A 19,069-nucleotide genomic window follows, 5' to 3' on the forward strand; every position below is an offset into this window, starting at 1 on the left:
TTTTTGGAGAGTATAGAACAAAGCTCTTGGGACGAGAGTTCTATATACTGAGAAAGCTTTGTAGGTGCTTGATGAGTAGGTGCAGTTCTAGAAGAAAAGTGATTTGCAAAGTCCTTAACAGTGTCACTCTAGAGCAACAAAGGGACGGAGCTGCAGTCCTCTTATTTATTTGGAGAAATTATTTGGTTGCTTAGATACTAAGGCCTAATTAAATACCTAGAAGTATTTATTTTGGAGTAACTGAGCTTGTAACTCAGGTGATGGCTGTATGCAGAGACTGGGTGATCTTCTCTATTATATATATTCTGGTTATCAGTTTAACCAAATCTGTGCTTAGAGACTTTGTTGGAAACTGCCATGGAATCAAAAATAGGGACAGAGCAAGTATTTTAAATTTCTCTTACATAGGAGTAGGAGTCTCAATCAGAGCTCTGTAGACCACCAAGTGGAGACAGGGCCATCCAGTGACTTGAGGAATTTACAGAATGGACTCTACAGCAATAACTACAGCCAATAAAGACTGCTTCAAGGCAGCCAAGGGCTAAGGTTTCCTTAGCAGTAGTAATGACATACACTGAATTTAAAATCTATTTTATTATAGAGATCAGTTTCTAACAAATGGAAATGTATCATCTGTTCCTCAACTGTGTAAATAATATTAAATTCCTTTGAAACTGGAATCTACAGGCACAGCTATTCTTTACTAAATACTGTATCAGCTCCTAAAGTAAAACTATCCTGAGGAAGATGGAACTTTTTTCCTTAATACCAATATATATATATTGGTATGTACAGAAAATGATAATATAGATGCATGATCATTTTCGAAAAGGAATTTCCTTGTCAAAATTTCTCCTTCTTTTACCCACTATTCACAAAGGACTGGTATGGTCAGTCCTGGTGTTGACATCAAAGATCCCCAGTGCATCTCTCTCTATACTGACCACAAACATCTGTCAGTACCTTGTTTCAGCACAAGACGACAGGCACTTAGGAATCCCTGGCAGCAGCCGTCCTCACGTGTCACCTGAATCCACCTAACCGGCCAGCATGTCCTTTAGACAGCAGCCGGTCTGAGGGTCCTTCAGAAGCACATTTACAACATCGTAAAGTTTGTGTTCGTATGCCAGCTTGTAATACAAGTAGATGTCTTCACAATATGTGAGTAACTTCTTCAGGTTTTTCAGAACAAATTCTGTAGGCTGATGATGTTTACATCTAAAGAGGGAAGCAAGAATGTACAGGTTTAAGATACTGTATCTTGAGCGAGGGCTATCAGCTCTGATGCTTAACCGCTATCTATAGAAAAGAACCTGCTTGACTCTAGGAAATCAGACTAGTAATTAGGGTACAGTATAGCCCTCGCTGTCAGTGCTTGATAACAATGAAATTTCATTAAAAACAAGTATCTTAATGCTGGCCTTAATTTCCTGTTCCAAAGGGATCTTCTGATATTTAGTGTTTTTGGCACCTCAGGCCAGCTGAGTAGTTCTCCCATTTTGGGTACAGAGCATCATAAGCAAGCTGTTCTCATTCGTCTGCATAAATCTGTTAAAAGATCTTATCCCTCTGGATATTCTTGACATCTCTTTGCCATCTTGAGCCAAGGGGTTAGTTAGACATATTATACCTATACTTAGGTATAAAATTCTTACCCATGCCTGACATCAAAGCAGAGGCATTTTAGTACTTACTTTATTGAAATCTCTTCAAATACACTGGGTCTTAATAACCTTTGCTGCTTAAATTCTTCCAAGTAATTAAAGTCTCCTTTAAGAATCACTTGTTGATAGAGAATTTCAGCCCAGTCAGGAACAAAGTCATAGGCCTCTGCCACAATGGAAGCCTGAAAAGGGTGGAGGGGAGGAAGGGAGGGGAGGACACCACTGGAGGCAAACGAGCCCAGAGAGCAGCGCGACACTGCACTCGGAGCAGGTGTGGCCGCCAGCGACGACGACAAAGGCTGTCTACCAGGGTTGGTGGGAAGGTTGATATTACCCTTCCCCTGACACCCCAGATACGTTTTTTCAGTGTTTCTAACCTTCACAATGACTTAAAAGAACTGCTGATAAAGAGTATTTTTCTCACTCAGCTCTGTTCAGTGAAAGGGCTGATTCCCTGATAACTATCCCTCCTTGTTAAAGGGCTGGAACCAGCCTCCCCGAAGCCCTGGCTTTTTATGCTAACCCAGAAGTGCATGCATTCTGGAAAACGTTGGGCTCAGAGGTGCTCATGGGACCACGAGCAGGGATGTTCCCCTGAACCTCAACTGTCAAAGTGCAAAGGCTTAACGGTGTGGAGAAAGGGGACAGCATGCTGTCTCGCTGGTCTCCAGCCTCTGCCCAGATAGCATGCTGGTGAGAAGCACCATTGTGCAAAGGCAGCTGGGTGGGTCAGACAGCGGAGACAGGGCTGGCCGACCTGAGCCCTTCAGGGAAGGGCCCTGTGACAGGGACACCAGCAGAGACGACGCCGGCAGTACTGGTGGGGCTTCGCGCTCACCTGGTAGAACCGAGGCAGCGCCATGATACAGTCCATCAGCCTGTGGCGGCTCAGGTTGATGAGCATCGTGTTTTGGCCAGTGTTCAGAAAGTGAATCTGCAGCGTTATCAACTTGGTGAGCCGGTGACAGTGCAGGGCCTGGCGCACGCAGGAGTCCTGAGGGTAAGGGTGGAGGTAGGCACAGATAACGACTTTGTGACGTCTCCCCTACGACCCCTCCAGCAGCGGAACAAATTTACTCCTCCTGCAACACCAAGCCCCAAGGCTCCCAATTACCTTGGCATAACTCTCTGCTGCGTCCAGCATCAGAGTCAGGGCCTTCAGCAGCAGCTGCTTCAGTCGCTGCCCATCCTTGACACAGTCCTCTGCAGGGAGTGGAGCAAATGTGCTTGTGTCTGGCTCCCAGAGCAGGCTACTCTCTCCCCACTCAGCAGCAGCGTGGGCTAGAGACAGCCCAGCTCGCACCCACAGGGAGGGAGGTATGTCTCACTCAGGTGAAGTGAGACTCTCGCACTCCCTCCCTCTACACGCCAGACTGGGATTCACTGCCCGGTCTAGTTCACTCCTCTCTGAAACATCCTGGCAGGCGTCCACAGCCTCAGCATACAATGGTTCCTGACAGATGACACCTCTGGACGCACGGGCTATAAGAGGGGTAAATGCCTTCCAACCCTCCTTCCACCTCCTTTCTGCCCCGCTGGGACCCACTGGATGAATGTCAAGAGGCTGAGGTGGGTGTTAGTCTGCTGGTTTCTTGGCGTTCTTAGCCCTGAGACCCTTCCCTGGCCAGCAGCACTGCCCTGGGGGTGCTGCTGTGACCTCTGCTTACCCCAGGGCTGAGACTCGATCAGTTTCAGTTGGATGCAGGCAGCTGCCTCGTGGTTTTCGCCGATCTCGCGGCACATGCTGAAGCACAGCGCGATCATGTTGTGCTTCTCGCTGTCCCCAGGGCGGCAGCGCTTGATGTAGTCCAGCAGGGCCGTCTTCAGGGTGCCACTCTGCCCAGAAAAAAAGGGATACCAAGGTCTCAACCAGGCACTGCAGAGCAGGGAGGACTGACCTAGTCCTTTGCTTCTGAAAGTTCCTCAAAAAACTCCCAAGGAAAGGGAAAAGAAAGCCACAAATGAAGACAGATGTTTATGCTATCCTGAACATAAGCAAACGGGCAGATCCTCTCTGCCGGCTGGGAGTGTGAACCGTAAGCCCCGTCAGAGGAAAAGCCTTAACAACATGTATACATGCATGAGCCTTCACAATTCCACTCTAAATTCTGTCCCTCAAGAAGTAAGCAGAGGAAAGTGCTAAGATGGATATAACAAGGATATATGATACCAAACAATTAGAAATGATCCAGGTGGCCAAAAAAGGCTAATGTAGCCATTAAAACCAACGTTGACTTGAAAACTGAGAAATGCAGGCTATCCCCTATCTGCACAGCATGACACAAGTCTAGTAAAAAATGTAGACATGTACACATGTATACACGCATGTAAACACACGTGTATACATGCTTGTGGGTACATGTGCAAAGGGCCTGTACCAGACTGTCAGCGGTGACTGTCTACAGCAGCTAGACACACAAGGCTTTCTCCGTGTTCTGTTTCCCAAGTGTTTTTTTTCTTTTTAATACGGAATACTTCACAAATTTCTGTGTCATCCTTGTGCAGGGGCCATGCTAATCTCTATCATTCTAGTTTTTAGTATATGTGCTGCTGAAGTAAGCAAATGTCTTAAATATGCATTACTTTCATAATTGGAAACAAAAAGAGTGCTTCAATGCAGAAACAAAAATGCCTCAAAAACAATTTTTAAAGTCCTGAAAGGTATCCCTTGCTCCTTTCCTTATTAACTGGACTGGTTTGTCCCGAAACCAGCCCAACACTGAGGAGAGTTTTTCTGCTTCTCTTAATGCTTCTTGTTAACTGAGAAAAGCAGGCTACTTCCTACCCGCACAACACATAGAAAAATATGTCTCTCAATCCTGCTCGGCCGGCCCAAGTTCTCAGATAACAAAAGTGCACCTAGGTTTTAAATTTTTTGGCCCTGCTACACAGCATGCGGGATCTTAGTTCCCTAATCTGGGATCAAACCCGTGCCCCCCTGTATGGGAAGCAGTGTCCTAAACCACTGCACTCCCCGGGAAGTGAAATGGGTGGAAACAATAATCAGCCAATGAGAGACTTGGAAACAGGTTCTCAGAGTGTATGCCTGGTGACATGCCTCAGACACACAGCTTGTCTAACGACAGACAAGAACCCAGAGGCCCAAGGTCTGGTGAGTCAGGGCTTTGCTTCCCAGCCTCCTTCCTGGTCATCGTTAGCAGCTCTACAGCTTTCTAGGCCCAGAGCTTGGCACCCATGTCTGAACAGCTCTGAGGAACACTTTTTCATGGTCCCTTGAAAACTCTTCACTCTAAGGGCCCAAGCAGGTCAATCCAGGGAGGGAGGGGTTTTGCCCCTGCCAAAGCAGGCCTTGGGACAGTAAGTGAGGAGACTTGTTCTTCATTATTCTGCATCTATCAGCTGCATCTGTGACCTGGCTGGAGCTCTGGAACCTTAAGCTACTGGTTTTGGTGTATGTCTGAGGGAGGTCCTTAGTTCTCGTCTTCCATATCCCAGAAGTCCACCCTGATTGGGATTACTTCTGAGAAAACCTGAGACTCCCGAGTGTCAGTAGAACAGCAGCTCAAAAACACTGTACACCTACAGGGTCCAGCTTCTTCCTCATGAGCACTTCAAAGTAGTGCTTTTTATGCAGCAAATCAAATATGTATGTCATCTCATTGTACCTTCCGATGCCAGTGAGGAGGCGCACCTGCAGAGAGAGAAGGCAGCTTGCATCAGCACTGCTTGGAGTTCTCTGAGCCAGACCCCCTCCTCAACAGCTTGGCTGCTTTCACATACCAGGCTCCGGCAGGAAGCAGGGTTAATGGCCAGGCTGCCAGGCTTCCCTCCTCTCCTCCTGCCTGTCTCCCCGCCCCTCCGGGTCCCACGTTGGCTGTCCTCTCCTCTGCTGTCTAAACATGACTATCGTACGGTAAAGGACCATCCTCCTGGGCAGGCACCCTTCTGTCCCCATACTCCTAATTACAGCACCCAACGGCTTGCTCAGACACTTGGATCAGTTTCAAGCCTACAGAATTTGCGGAAGTATGGGAAGCTTGACTTGTCAGCTCCTTTCAGTTCACATACAAGAGGCGGGTCTGAACCTTGTTTTGCAGGGAAAATGATTGCTGTCTTAGCCCTCTGGAAAAGGGAACAACCTGGGGTGAATGGGTGCGACAGCCTGGAGCATGGCAGCGATCCTCTCTGATTTCTGTTCCTTTGGCGCTGTCTCGGATTCTGACAGAAACCAAAACCTGAAGCAGAAGGTTGAGCTGCCCAGCCAGCTACCAAGTAGGTAGCGGTATCGGGACGGGCAGATTCCCTAAGAGACATCAGCTCAGAGACGGCCTCCAGCCCACCTGCCTGTCAAAGGTGGTTTCAGGATGGGGGCAAGGGTCAGGGGTGACTTACCACCAGCCCGTACTCCTCACTGGGGGCCAAGTGGTTGTCGGTGAGCAGCCGGGCGGCCTGCAGGACACGCATGATGCCCTCCATGTGGCATGTCAGTGTGAAGCAGTGATGAGCCAGGATCAGCAGCTCTGTGGCTGGGTAGGGTGGGCACATGTTAAGACAGGACTGTCCACTCCGGCTACCCGGTGTCTTGCTCTGCGCCTGGCCGGAGGGTGATGGGGCCTTCTGGAGAAGGCGCTCTCAGCAGTCCTGAGATCCCTGGCCGCACCAGTTCTAGCTCTGGGACAGCCCCTTGACGAAGTCCGTCTTTCTCTCAGTGATAGCACAGGGTTAACTCTCCTCAAAGACGGCGCACATACAGTGACAGCACTTCTAAAAGGCTAAAACAGTGACGACAAAGACGTCTAGCTTTCTAAAAATGGAGAGACTTCCTGCACACACACTGATGGAGTGCCTGCCAACGTGAGTCTGAGGGCACGCTCTGCAGCCCAGTGGGGCATCAGGGCCTCATCAAGTGCTATCTGATGCTTGGTCCTTCTATGGATTTTCCGATTAAGATTTGATGACACAAATTTAAAACGACTACACACAATCACTATGAACACAATTAAAAGGGAAAGAGGAAAGTATCTGTGGTGCTGGAAGCCAGAAGAGGGGTTCCCAGCCTTACACACACTGTGCCAAGTGTGCACAGGGCCCACGCCCCCGGGGCGCTCCCCAGACCTGCTCACTCCTAGTCCTTCAGGCCCTGGTCTGCACATTTCCTCTCCAAACCCTTCTTGACGCCATTGGTCTGCTTACTGTGTACAACACCCCTAGTCTGCGAGCTCCGGGACTGCTGTTTAACTTGTCCACCATAGTCCTGGTTTTTAGAGTAACTGGCACACAGTCAGTACTCAGTAGATATTCCTGAACTGGACTGACAGGAGCTGCAGAATTTGTACTTGTTTTCTGGTTGTCCGTACGGCTTGCAGGATCTTAGCTCCCTGACTGAACCTGGGCCTACGGCAGTGAAAGCAAATTCCCTGGTCTGCCAGGGAATTCCCAGGTTATTTTAAAAATAAAACTGTTCAACCTCTTAAAATCTCACTTGTTCACTAAACATCAGTAAGATGCCTTTTTTTGTGCGTCTATCAGATTTGCCGAGTATAACGTTTCCTGGTGGCTCAGACGTAAAGAATCTGCCTAAGATACAGGAGACCCAGGTTCCGTCCCTGGGTTGGGAAGATCTCCTGGAGAAGCGGTGGCAACCCACTCCAGTGTTCTTGCCTGGAGAATCCCGTGGACAGAGGAGCCTGGAGGGCTACAGTCCATGGGCTCATCAATTGTCGAACATGACTGAGTGACTAACACTTTCCCTTTCAATGCATCCCAGAAAATGATACTCTCAAACACTGCTTAAGAGGGAGAAGTGAATTTTTCTTTTCTGAAGTAAATTTGGCAATATATATATTTTATGTGTATATATACACATACATTATATATTATATATATGTGTATAGACATTACTTTGCCACCAAAGGTCTGTCTAGTCAAAGCTATGGTTTATCCAGTGGTCGTGTATGGGTGTGAGGGTTGGACTATAAAGAAAGCTACTGCTGCCGAGTCGCTCCAGTCGTGTCCGACTCTGTGAGACACCATAGTTGGCAGCCCACCAGGCTCCTCTGTCCCTGGGATTCTCCAAGCAAGAGCACTGGAATGGGTTGCCATTTCCTTCTCCAATGCATGAAAGTGAAAAGTGAAAGTGAAGTCGCTCAGTCGTGCCCAACTCTTAGCGACCCCATGGACTGCAGCCTACCAGGCTTCTCCGTCCATGGGATTTTCCAGGCAAGAGTACTGGAGTGGGTTGCCATTGAAGAATTGATGCTTTTGAACTGTGGTGTTGAAGACTCTTGAGAGTCCCTTGGACTGCAAGGAGATCCAACCAGTCCGTCCTAAAGGAGATCAGTCCTGGGTGTTCACTGGAAGGACTGATGCTGAAGCTGAAACTCCAATACTTTGGCCACCTGATGCGAAGAGCTGACTTAATGGAAAAGATCCTGAAGCTGGGAGGGATTGGGGCAGGAGGAGAAGGGGGTGACAGAGGATGAGATGGCTGGATGGCATCACTGACATGAGTTTCAGTAAACTCCGGGAGTTGGTGACGGACAGGGAGGCCTGGCGTGCTGCAGTCCATGGGGTCACAAAGAGCCGGACATGATTGAGCAAGTGAACTGAAAGCGTTAAAAACGGCATACTCCTGAATCAGGAATTTTTCTTACAGAAGTAATCATGGATGTGCACACAGACTGCCTGTGAGCAGGTCTGTCACAGTGTTTAAACCAGCAGAAGCTATTATAAGCAATCTGCAGGTCCTGTAATAGGGTATACCTTTTAAAATTACATGTAAGAGAAATACTGTGTAACCATTAAAAATTACGTAGAATAGTCAGTGTCATGGAAAGATATTAATGATAGCATATTCATAATTATAAGTAGTATCCACAGTATAATGCCATAAAAAAAAAAGAAAACCTATGGACTTGCACAGAAAAAGATGAGAGGGACACACACTACTGAATGAGCCCAACGACACTGAGAGTGAGCAGGCTGTGAGATCACGCAGCAGTGTTCAAACCTCAGGGATCGAACCTGAGTCTCTTGCACCTCCTGCATTGGCAAGTGGATTCTTTACCATCTGAGTCACCAGAGAAGCCCCCAGATGACAATTCAGGTGCTACAAAATGAGATCCGTGTGTGGATGCCAGGCTGTGAGATCACACAGCAGTGTTCAAGTGGCAGCTGTGTCACATAATAGGTTAGAAATTAATCAACTTCTCTAAAGCTTCAGTTTCCTTCTTCTAAAATGGCGACACTAGCAGCCATTTTGCAGGGTAATGTAAGAATAAAATAAGCTAAATATACCAAATGGGAAAAGGTTACTTTTTGGTGTGATTTTAAATTTTGAGCTGCATTTCCATATGTATTTTCTAACTTTTCTTCACTGAACTTATGGCTTTCTACTAAGAACTTATAAACAATAGTGGAGGAGGAGGGATCCAGACAAGGAACAAGGATCCAAACAGAAGACTTCTCAGTGACCTGCTCGGGCCCAAAACATTTAAGAAGATGGCCAAAAACTCACTGCAAGACAGCTCCCCGTGCGGAACAGAGGAAATCTTCTCCAACAGCTTCATGCCCACCAAGGTGCGGTCTTGACACAAAGCAGTCAGCTGAAGAAACGTCTGGCTCTCCTCTGCTGGGGCGAACACCTGCCTGTGTCCTGTATCGGAAGATGTGGAGAAAGGTGCTAGTTTGACCGTGTGAGAGATCAGAGGAAGACAGGAGCCCCAGGGCAGGAGGCCACGCCGAGGGAGCTCCCCCGGCAGCTGCCCTCCAGTGCTGCAAGCGAGACGCCCTCGTGCAGGACAGCAAGGGCTCATCAGCTCAGAGAAGGGCACTGTCACTCTAAATATAACCCTAAAGCAATGAACAAAAAGCAACAGCAGGGAAATTAATGCAGGGCCTCCCTGGCGTCCAGCAGTTAAGAAGCCACCTCGCATTGCAGCAGACGCTGGTCTGACCCCTGGTCCTGGGAGACCCCATGTGCCACGGGGCAGGTAAGCCTGTGCACGCATCACAGCTGCCAAGTCATGAGCTCCAACTACGGAGCCCACGTGCAGCGATACTGAAGCCCATGCGCCCAGAGCCCATGTTCCGCAACAAGAGAAAAGCCACCACGAAGAGAAGCCCGTGCCGTCCAACTAGAGGAGACCTCGCGCTCTGAAGCCCGCACGCAGCAATGAAGACCCAACACGGCCAAAAATAAACAAGTAAATAAATAGTTTTAAAGGAGAAAATAAATGTAGTGTGTTTCAAGTGCAACCTGGCATACAGGACAGCATACAAGATATACATGAACATAAATCAATTCCTGAATGTGGGGAGCTGGAGAGTGTGGTCTGAAAGGCCAGGGAGGCCTGGGAGTAGGGCACCTGTTCCCTCCGACGGTGTCAGCAGCTCCCGGGTCACCTCTTCAGCCACAAGTTCAGCCACTGTGTCTGGCCTGAGGCCCTGGGTGCTGATGAAGGCTTGAGCTCGCTTGCATCGATTAGGCTGCTGAGAAGCCAAGATGGCCCGGAGCACGGCCTCACCATCCTGGGCAGCGACGTCTGCGTAGGAACAGCCCAGCTCCTGAGAGGGAGGCAGAGCCAATCCACGCCATCATGAGGAGCCAGGCAAAAGGCAGCAGAACACCACCCTTCCCAAAATCTGATGTGGACCGACACCGTGGTTTTCTGAGCTTCAAGATCCCTCACCCTGAGCAGGAAGCTTACGAGAAGGAAACCTGTTTTTCGAGTCCCTTCTATCACTTTGCCAATGAGCTGAATCCAAGCAAGAGAAAGGTTTGTCTTCAGAAATCATCAGGTGACTTACTCTCTCTCACTGAATATTGAGCTTTTCAAATGTCATGAAGCCTAAATAAAAGGCAGAGCCCTTCTTCACTGTTCCCATGGCAGCAGGAAATCTTAATTTCCAAAGACGTCTCTGCGCTTTGTCCAAGGCAGGGCTTTCAGCACTCGGCTAGCTTCTCTCGCGGTCTTCCACTCCATTTCGAATCAAATCTTTTTCTCCCCCAATCAGCACAAAGCCAAAACAATTGCTGGCTGCTTTGGCTCCTGTCTTTACATTCAAGTTTATTTTAAAAACTTGAAATTTGGGGCTCTGTCCCATGTGGCGAGCTCCCCTCTGTGGTTCGGGGGGTGGACTTACAGGGGCCAGCACTCTGACAAGAGCTCTCCCTCCAGGTCAGGGTCAGCACTGACAAGCTGACTGGGCAACGTCCCAACTGCCCCCCACCCCCCGAGGCAGCTCCCCGTGGAGGCCCCGCTGGCGCGCACCTTGGCGAGCTCATAGAGACAGAGGACCTGCCGGCAGTAGTTCTTCCCGCGGAGGCACTTGCTTGTCAGAGTTTCCAGGTTCGTCACCACTTCGTCCGCGGGGGGCAGCATCACTAACGACCAACTGTCCAGACTGGAAGCTGGAAGCAAACACAGGTCTGTGGGGGGCTTTCAAGGCCTCTCCTTGGCCCCCACGACTCTGCCTCTCTGCTCACAGCTTCCTTCACTGCGCCCCACTGACTCCCCCGGGGCTGGGACCACTTCTAACAGGGCTCACGCCCCACTTACCTTCTGTCATTGCCTTCTTCCAGGAAACCCCAGCCCAGGATACTTTGAAGGTCTCATAGGCTAAAAAAGACTCAAAGCCACCTAACACACATACTAAAGACCATCAAAGATGCCTGCCAAACTCTCCCCCACACACATTCCCTCCCACTTTCCCCTTCTATCAGCTCAGTCACAGGTCTACCTGACTGTATCTCAGAACATCTCTGTGGTCACTGCCTGGCGTCCAGCCTTCACCCCATGCATCTAAGAGCTGCTCCCGTCTCCTGCTGCCAGTCTCCCCGCTCCCAGTTCAGCCTCGCAAACTTGGTGTCCTTTGTGTTATAAAATGCAGATCAAAAAAATCAAGGATCATCTGATAGATCTCTTAAAGGCACAGTAACAGTAAAAGCCATTCCTGGTTTCTCTTTAAAATAAAAATAATTTAAAAAAAGCTCTTAGCCTACAATAAAACTTCAGTTTAATAAAGGGTTTCCAATTAGGGGAAAAAAGTAGGAAAGAATATTTACATGACACTGTTCCTAATAGCAAAAACAAAACTGAAAAATTTCAAGTATGTATCAGTGAACCATTGTTAAAAAATCATATACATTCATACAGTACTCTGCGGCCACCAGCACGCACGTCCGCACGCGTGCAAGCCCACACACAGAGAACAACGCACACCGCGCAGGGACAAGATGCTGCTCTGGGGAAGTCGGTGGGGGCAGTGTTGAATGGGTAAATAACTTTCACTTCTCTACTTTATGACTTCTGTATTGTGTGATTTGTTACATTAAGAATACAATACTTTTGCATTTAAGATATTTTTAAAAAATATACAAGAATACAATACTTTTGCATTTAAGATATTATTTTTTAAAAAATATACTTTAAACACAAAAAAATAAAAAGCAACTCAGACCATGTTATTTCCCTACTTAAAATCCTTCATTAGGGTGTCCATTTCTAGGTCTCTCCCACTGAACTCAACATACAGCCTAGATCCAGGGCACGGAGCCTCTATGAAGACTCTGGCGAGTCGACAGGAGCAGGAGGGCCGACTATAACCTGTGCTTCCACTGTCTCCCTGCTAGTAACCTCCAGACTGAATGCAGTGCTGCCTAAACCCAGAACCCATCACTGCGGCTCACAGAGAGAAAGAGCACTTCAGGAGACGTCCTCTAGAACAGGCTCAAGGAGTGGGAACTCCCAGGAGCACCCATCATCTCTGGGCTCTAAGCAACCCCTTAGCTGTGGTGGGCAGGCTGCAGCGGCAGCTGGCAAGAGCCAAAATTCAGAAAGGGACCTTCTTTTCACAACAGAAGTGCTCGGTCCTAAGCAGGCAGAGTGAATCCCTGCTCTTTTTTTGCATTAGCCTGTTGGCTGGCCCAAGACGCAGGCAGTTAGGTAAGTGTATGACAGAATGGGGCAACTGGGAACTCCAGCTTTGGCCAGAAGACTGAAGAGGGGAGCCGCAGGCAACCAGCAAGTGCCCGGGAGAAAGACTGAGGAACGCAACACAATAAAGCTGTTCATAAACATCAGGGGTCACCCATTCCTGGCTCTGCATTATGCATCTGGTCCTGACCAACAAAGACTCGGAGGAGTGAATCAACAGACAGATCACTACTCAGGCTGCAGACCGAGCACAGGATGGCACGCACAGGATGGATCTGAATAGCACCACAAAGAAACTGAAAATGGATGTTAGAACCACAGCCCACAAAAAGTGGGTTGGCACTTGTAGTTTGAACCTAGCCAGGTCAACTGCCTGCTATAAATATATCAACATTCTTCATAGGATTTAAACAAGATCCAATATCTCATAACATACTACTCAAAATGTCCAAGATACAACACAAAATTATTCAGCATACAAAAATACAGGACAAGCACAACTCATGTAAGAAAAGAAATGCTGAAACTCAGTACTAAAATGACGTGACTGCTGAAATTACCTGAAAGACTTTAAAACCGCTACTACAAATGTTCCAACAAGCAGTTACGAATGCTCACAACTTAAACAGAAAAACAAAGTCTTAGCAAAGAAATAAAAGGTATAAGGAATAAAAAGGAAATTTTAGAACTGAAATTTAAAAATCACAGAAATAAAAACTAACAGAATAGAAATGCCAGAGTCAGTGAAAATGAAGACAGACGAATAGAGAAAGAAAAATTGAAAAAGCTGAACAAAGCCTTGGGGACTTTTGAGACAGTAACATTCTAAGAGTCATGTCACTGGAGTCCCAGGAGGAGAGCAGTATGAGTATGGTGCTGAATAAAAACTTTTTAAAAACGATGTCCGAAAACTACCTAAATTTGATAAACCTACATGCTTAAGAAGCTCAAACAGCATAACCCACACCACCTCCTGGCCAAAAATCAAACTGCTGAAAAGACAGAAAAAAAAAAGTCTTGAGAGCCACAAGAGAAAAATATATCGTCTATAGGGGAACAACAATTCAGATGACTGCAGATTATTTATCAAATACCACACGGGTCAAAAAGAAGTGGCAGAACACTTAAGTGTGGAAAGAAAAGAGTAAATGTTCTATATCCAGCAAAAAACCAGCCTTCAGGAACTGAAGGTGTAACAGAGACATTCTCAGATGAACAAAAACTGATGAAGTAAAAAAACTGAAACAATCTGCTTCTAACAGACAACTCTCAAAAAGTTACTACAGGCAGTCCTTCAAACAGATGGGAAAAGGAGCCAGAAGGAAACGCAGCACATCGGAAATGAAGGAAGAGCAACAAAAACTGTAAATATCTGAACTCCCCTGGCAGTCCAGCAGGGACTCTGTACTTCCAATGCAGAAGGGCACAAGTTCAATCCCTGGTCAGGAAACTAAGCTCCCATATGCCATGCAGTATGGCCAAAAGATTAAGAAATTAAAAAAAAAAAAAGAAAAAAAAAGACTAAATATCTGAGTAAATATACTAATAATAAACTCTCAAGTCTGTTAAAACATTTTTCAGTTGAAAACAAAAAAATTAGCACTGTTTGATGATATTTTCAATGTACATACGAGTTACATAATAAGGCAACCTGGACATAAAGGGAGAGAAGTAAAGTGACCCACAAGGTTTCTAACCTGCAGTTGAGGTGAGAAAACATGATTTTAAGTAGACTGTGAAAAGTTACAAATGTTTAATGCAACCCTTAAAGCAACCAATTAAAAAAAAACAACTATGCAAAGCTATATAGTCAAAATCCCAAATTAAAATGGAAGACTAAAAACTGTTAAAATAACCCAAAGGCAAGAAAAGAAGGTTTCCTCAAAAAACACAAACTACCAAAACCCACCCAAGATAAAAAAAAAAAAATAATAACCTGATTAGTCATATAACTGTGAAATAAATTAAATTTGTAGTTAAAAATCTTCCAAAACAAAAATCTCCAGGTTTAGATGGTTTTACTGCTAAATTCTATTGAACATTTGAAGAAGAAATAACACCAATTCCATACAAAGTTTTCTAGAAAACAGAAGAGGAGGGAAACTTTCCAACTCATGAAACTGGCATTCAGTTCAGTCACTCAGTCGTGTCCAACTCTTTGCGACCCCATGAATCGCGGCACGCCAGGCCTCCCTGTCCATCACCAACTCCTGGAGCTCACTCAGACTCACGTCCATCGAGTCGGTGATGCCATCCAGCCATTACTCTGATGCAAAAACCAAAGAGAGTATGAAAAAGGAGAGTACAGATCAATATTCTTCTTGCACATAAATGTAAACATTCTCAACAAAGTAAGCTGATTCCAGTAATATATCAAAAAGAATAATGTACCCTAACCAAGTGAGCTTTTCCCTAGGAATACAAAAAGCTGGTTCAGTATTTTAAAAAATCAATTAATGTAATCTACTGTATTACTGGGGCCTCCCAGGTGCTGCCAGTGATGAAGAATCTGCCTGCCAAGGCAGGAGATGTGAGACATGGATGGTTTCAATCCCTGGGTCAGGAAGATCCCCTGGAGGAGGACACGGCAACCCACTCCAGTATTCTTGGCTGAAGAATCCCCATGAACAGAAGAGCCTGGTAAGCTACAGTCCCTAGGGCTGCAAAGAGTCGGACAGGACTGAAGTGACTTATCACACACACGCACTGTACTACTAGTCTAGAGAAGAAGAAATCACAATCATACCAATGGATGAAGGAAAAAAAGACAAAATTCAACAATGATTCATGATAAAAACTCTCAGCAAATTAGGAATAGAACTCCCTCAACACGACAAAGGTATCTTCAAAAATCTTAATCTAATACTTAATGATGAAAGGCTAAACGCCTCCTCCTTAAGACCAGTAACAAGGCAAGGATGGAAGTCCTTGCTAGTACAATAAATCAAGAATAATTAATAAGGTAAAGAGATTGGAAAGAAGGAAATAGAACCGCCTCTGTTTGCAGATATGACTGTCTCCATAGAAAATCCCAAGGAATCTACAAGAAAACTCTTAGGATAAGTGACTTTAGCAAGATCACAGAATTTAAGCTTAATGTAAAAAATCACCCATAATTCTAAATGTGATCATGTACAATTGGAAACATGATTATTTACATAGAGTAAATTTCAGTGAATTAATTGTAAATCAGATAGATTCCCTCTAATCTTGCTACATAGCTAATTAAAGATACAGGTGTTTCTACTTCATTGAGTAGTTAATTACCTAGTTTATGGATTACCCTTAACTTTGTGTAACTGGTGTGTCAAGTCTCTTTCTACCTGGAGAGAATGCCAAATGGCACCTCACAGGAGGCAGCAGCATGACCTTCACTTACTGCTCTGGACTTTCCTTAGGGGGATACCAGCTTCCTCTTCTTCCTCAGGAAGCTCAGTACTTCGTAAGAGCGCGAGGATCTCCGGGTGCAGGTCGTCCACACTAGCCTCCCCTGAAGCCAGAGCTCTGCAGTGCAACACCAAGGCGACGTCTTGGTGATAGAAACGAAAATACCGGCACGCTCGGCTTGCTTCGTGCACACAGCCGTCATCCAGCAGGCGCCCGATCAAACAGTTAAGGGATGCCTGCTCCTTCCAGTTCAGTTCATTGTCACAAATATCTCTGGATGGAAAGCCAGTAAGTTCTAAGTATTTTGATGTGTTCAGAACAGCCAAGTTAGAGAATGAAAACTCACTGGCTAAGCCATCAAAGGAAAGTTCACCTCCAGCTGAGGCCTGCTGAGGCGCTCTGGGCCCTCCTTCCTCCTGGCTCCCCCTGAGGGTGTGCTGGGCGACACGGCAGAGCCAGATCTGCTTCTCCAGGCCCTCCAGGTCCTCCAAAGGCACAGGGTCCTCCCGGGCGAGCCAGTGCCCTGCCAGCGTGAGCAGCAGGTGGCGCTCCTCGGCGCTGCTGGGACCCCCTGCAGCGGGGCACTCACCTGCCCACAGGGCCTGGGCTGAGAAAAAAGAAGCTGCTGCTCTGCTGGAAACGGAATTTTTCTTAAAATTCTCATGACATTTTTTCCAGAAGTCAATTCGTGCTTGTTTCAGGGACCACTGGTCAATATGCTTTAAGGTCTGCATTTCCTGTGTTATCTGTGAAATTGAGCAAAGCAATTCTTAGCTTTTCCTAGATAAAGAAGTATCATAAATGTTAATGCTCCCTACTTGTAAGAATCCAAATCAAACTAGAGAACATGGGACTTGGCTACAGATGATCCTGGAAGTTTTACATGGAAAGTTAAAATATGAAAAACAATTCTAAACTTATCTAATTGAATGAAGTTCAAGAGGAAGCCACACTATATTTAATTCTATTCAATATAGTTGAAGCATGTCCTGTAAGCTAACTTTATATTAAAGCAAACATTCCTCAAAAATGGGCACTGCAGGCTCATCCATTTCTGAAAGTAATCTGTGTGTCAAAAGTGAAAAACTATAATCTCTGATAAGTCACATATTTCACTGAATTCTCCAAATAATGCTGGTTCAAAAAGCTCAGTTTTTAAAAAACTTAAAAGACTAATGATACCTCTTCAATTACCAAGTCGTCCACAGGTAACTCAGCTAGTTCTGCTACCCTCCTGGCCAAAGCAAAGTGTCCGTCTGTCTCCAGTTTTTCCAAAACTGACCTACATTCACGCTGAAAATTCTCAAGGCTGTAGCTAGTAATGATTGCACGATTAATGGCTATGGGTGTATCCTTCAAAATCTGACTAAGGACACACAGCTTCTTCACATCTGGACCTGTGCCAAACAGAAGCAGATATAAGCATTAAAATAAAATGAAATATTAAAAAATAGAAGCAAAATACCGATATAGCCATTTCAAGAGCAACTAAATATGAGGGGAGAATGTGTATATTTAACCTAATACTGTGCTTAAAGGGAAAACAACAACCTATTTCTCCACTCTGCTTGGCTGGCAGAGGAAGCCAAAGGCAGCTCCTATGTAGTAAGAACTATTAGAGATTAGCACATGCACTCTACCTTTACACACCAGGCAGAAGCTGGTGGCCTACTTTGTAGTAGCAACTCAGTTAACCTTGGGAAGATTTGGCCTTTCAGGTTAGTTCCATCTTTTCCCAGATTTTTCTACCTTAAATCTCTTTTTATGATTGTTCACTCATTCATTTACGTTAAGCATCACGTGGATCAACATACATAACCTGCAGGACAGCTTGACAATAGCCAGAACTCTAATGTGGTTCCCTGGCATTCAGAACGGAGCACCGTGTGCTCTCCCAGACATCTGCCTAATGCAGTCCACCAAGGAGACCCAGCTAAGCAATTCGTGACGTCCCCAGGAAATGTTAATCCAACGATAATTGACTTACAACATTATGTCAGTTTCAGGTGTACAACACAGTGATTCGTTATTTTTTTTAACCTTTATTATTTAAATTCTTTTATTTAGTTAGTTATTTTTGGCTGTGCTGTATCTCTGTTGCCACATGGGTTCTTCTCTAATTGTGGCAAGCAGGGTCTTCTCTTGGTTGCGGGGTGCAGGCTTCCCCTGAGGTGGCTTCTCTGTTACATGAGTGGATGCTTTAGGGTATGCGGGCTTCAGAAGCTGTGGCACGTGGGCTCTGGAGCACAGGCTCAACAGTCGTGGCACACGGGCTTAGCTGCTCTCCAGCATGTGGGATCTTCCTGGATCAGGGATCGAACCCATGTCTCCTGCATTGGCAGGTGGATTCTTAACCAGTGAGTCACCAGGGAAGCCCCTGACATTTCTGAACATTACAAAATAATTACCATGATACATCCAGTAACTATCTGCCACCACACAAAGTTATTACACGTTTAGTGACTATATTCCCTAGGCTGTCCAGTGCCTCCTGTGGCTCATTTCCTTTATAACTGGAGTGTGTGCCTCTCAGTCCTCTTCTTACTCTGCCCATCCCCTCACCCTCCTCCCTCCGGCAACTACCAGTCTGTTCTTGGCACCTGTGAGTCTGCTTCTGTTTTGTTCTGCTTGTCCATTCACTCTTTAGACTCCACATGTAAGTGAAATGATACAATATTTATCTGCCCTAGAAATTCTTATCCTGAGTAACACTAGGAATTCTCTGCCAATAATTTATGTGGTTCGGTTTGTGCCTACTCTCAGATAGAGTAACACAGAGCCTCCGTCTGCCCTGTGATAAAGAAGGGGCATGTAAACCATTCCACACGGCCTGCTCCCCCTGTCACCTGCTGGGCTGTGCTGGGATGTAGCTAATTCCAGGGACGGAGACACCTTGTGTAATAACCACCAGTATGGGTGTGCTGGCTTTCTATGCTAGCATGATATATAATGTAAGTTAAAAAAAAAAAAAACATATTTCTTTTCTCTAAGCACATACATGGTATACACATAAAAATATTATATAAAAACAATGTAATTATGTGAATAAGACATTATGGTAATGGTTAACAACACAGACAATCTTTGTAATCTTTTAAGATATGGTACTTTGGCAAGAAA

General features: G+C 45.9%; 1 protein-coding gene and 1 non-coding gene across 5 annotated transcripts in view; both read right to left on the minus strand.

The window, feature by feature from the left end:
* Positions 1–19,069, minus strand: part of SPG11 (SPG11 vesicle trafficking associated, spatacsin) — an 88,123-nt gene that overhangs the window by 10,922 nt on the left and 58,132 nt on the right. For 2 of the 4 annotated variants that reach the window (XR_011569057.1, XR_011569058.1), the window contains exons 29-40: positions 17,132–17,346; positions 15,942–16,695; positions 10,898–11,037; positions 9,992–10,190; positions 9,142–9,279; positions 6,018–6,151; positions 5,209–5,316; positions 3,332–3,500; positions 2,779–2,867; positions 2,503–2,658; positions 1,695–1,846; positions 964–1,218 (exon numbers count right to left, since the gene is read on the minus strand). Coding sequence is in view for 2 of the 4 variants with exons in the window: in XM_070798035.1 (XP_070654136.1) it covers positions 1,038–1,218; positions 1,695–1,846; positions 2,503–2,658; positions 2,779–2,867; positions 3,332–3,500; positions 5,209–5,316; positions 6,018–6,151; positions 9,142–9,279; positions 9,992–10,190; positions 10,898–11,037; positions 15,942–16,695; positions 17,132–17,346 (2,435 nt within the window). In the remaining 2 variants the exon portion in view is untranslated. Of the gene's footprint in view, positions 1–575; positions 1,219–1,694; positions 1,847–2,502; positions 2,659–2,778; positions 2,868–3,331; positions 3,501–5,208; positions 5,317–6,017; positions 6,152–9,141; positions 9,280–9,991; positions 10,191–10,897; positions 11,038–15,941; positions 16,696–17,131; positions 17,347–19,069 lie in introns of those variants that run through there. The other 2 variants (XM_070798035.1, XM_070798036.1) reach the window with 2 other exon arrangements.
* On the minus strand, positions 4,125–4,227 carry LOC139185483 (U6 spliceosomal RNA). Its single transcript, XR_011569067.1, has one exon. It is a non-coding gene; the product is annotated as a U6 spliceosomal RNA (small nuclear RNA).

This window comes from Bos indicus, chromosome 10 (genome assembly GCF_029378745.1).
Source record: "Bos indicus isolate NIAB-ARS_2022 breed Sahiwal x Tharparkar chromosome 10, NIAB-ARS_B.indTharparkar_mat_pri_1.0, whole genome shotgun sequence".
Classification (NCBI taxonomy): domain Eukaryota; kingdom Metazoa; phylum Chordata; class Mammalia; order Artiodactyla; family Bovidae; genus Bos; species Bos indicus.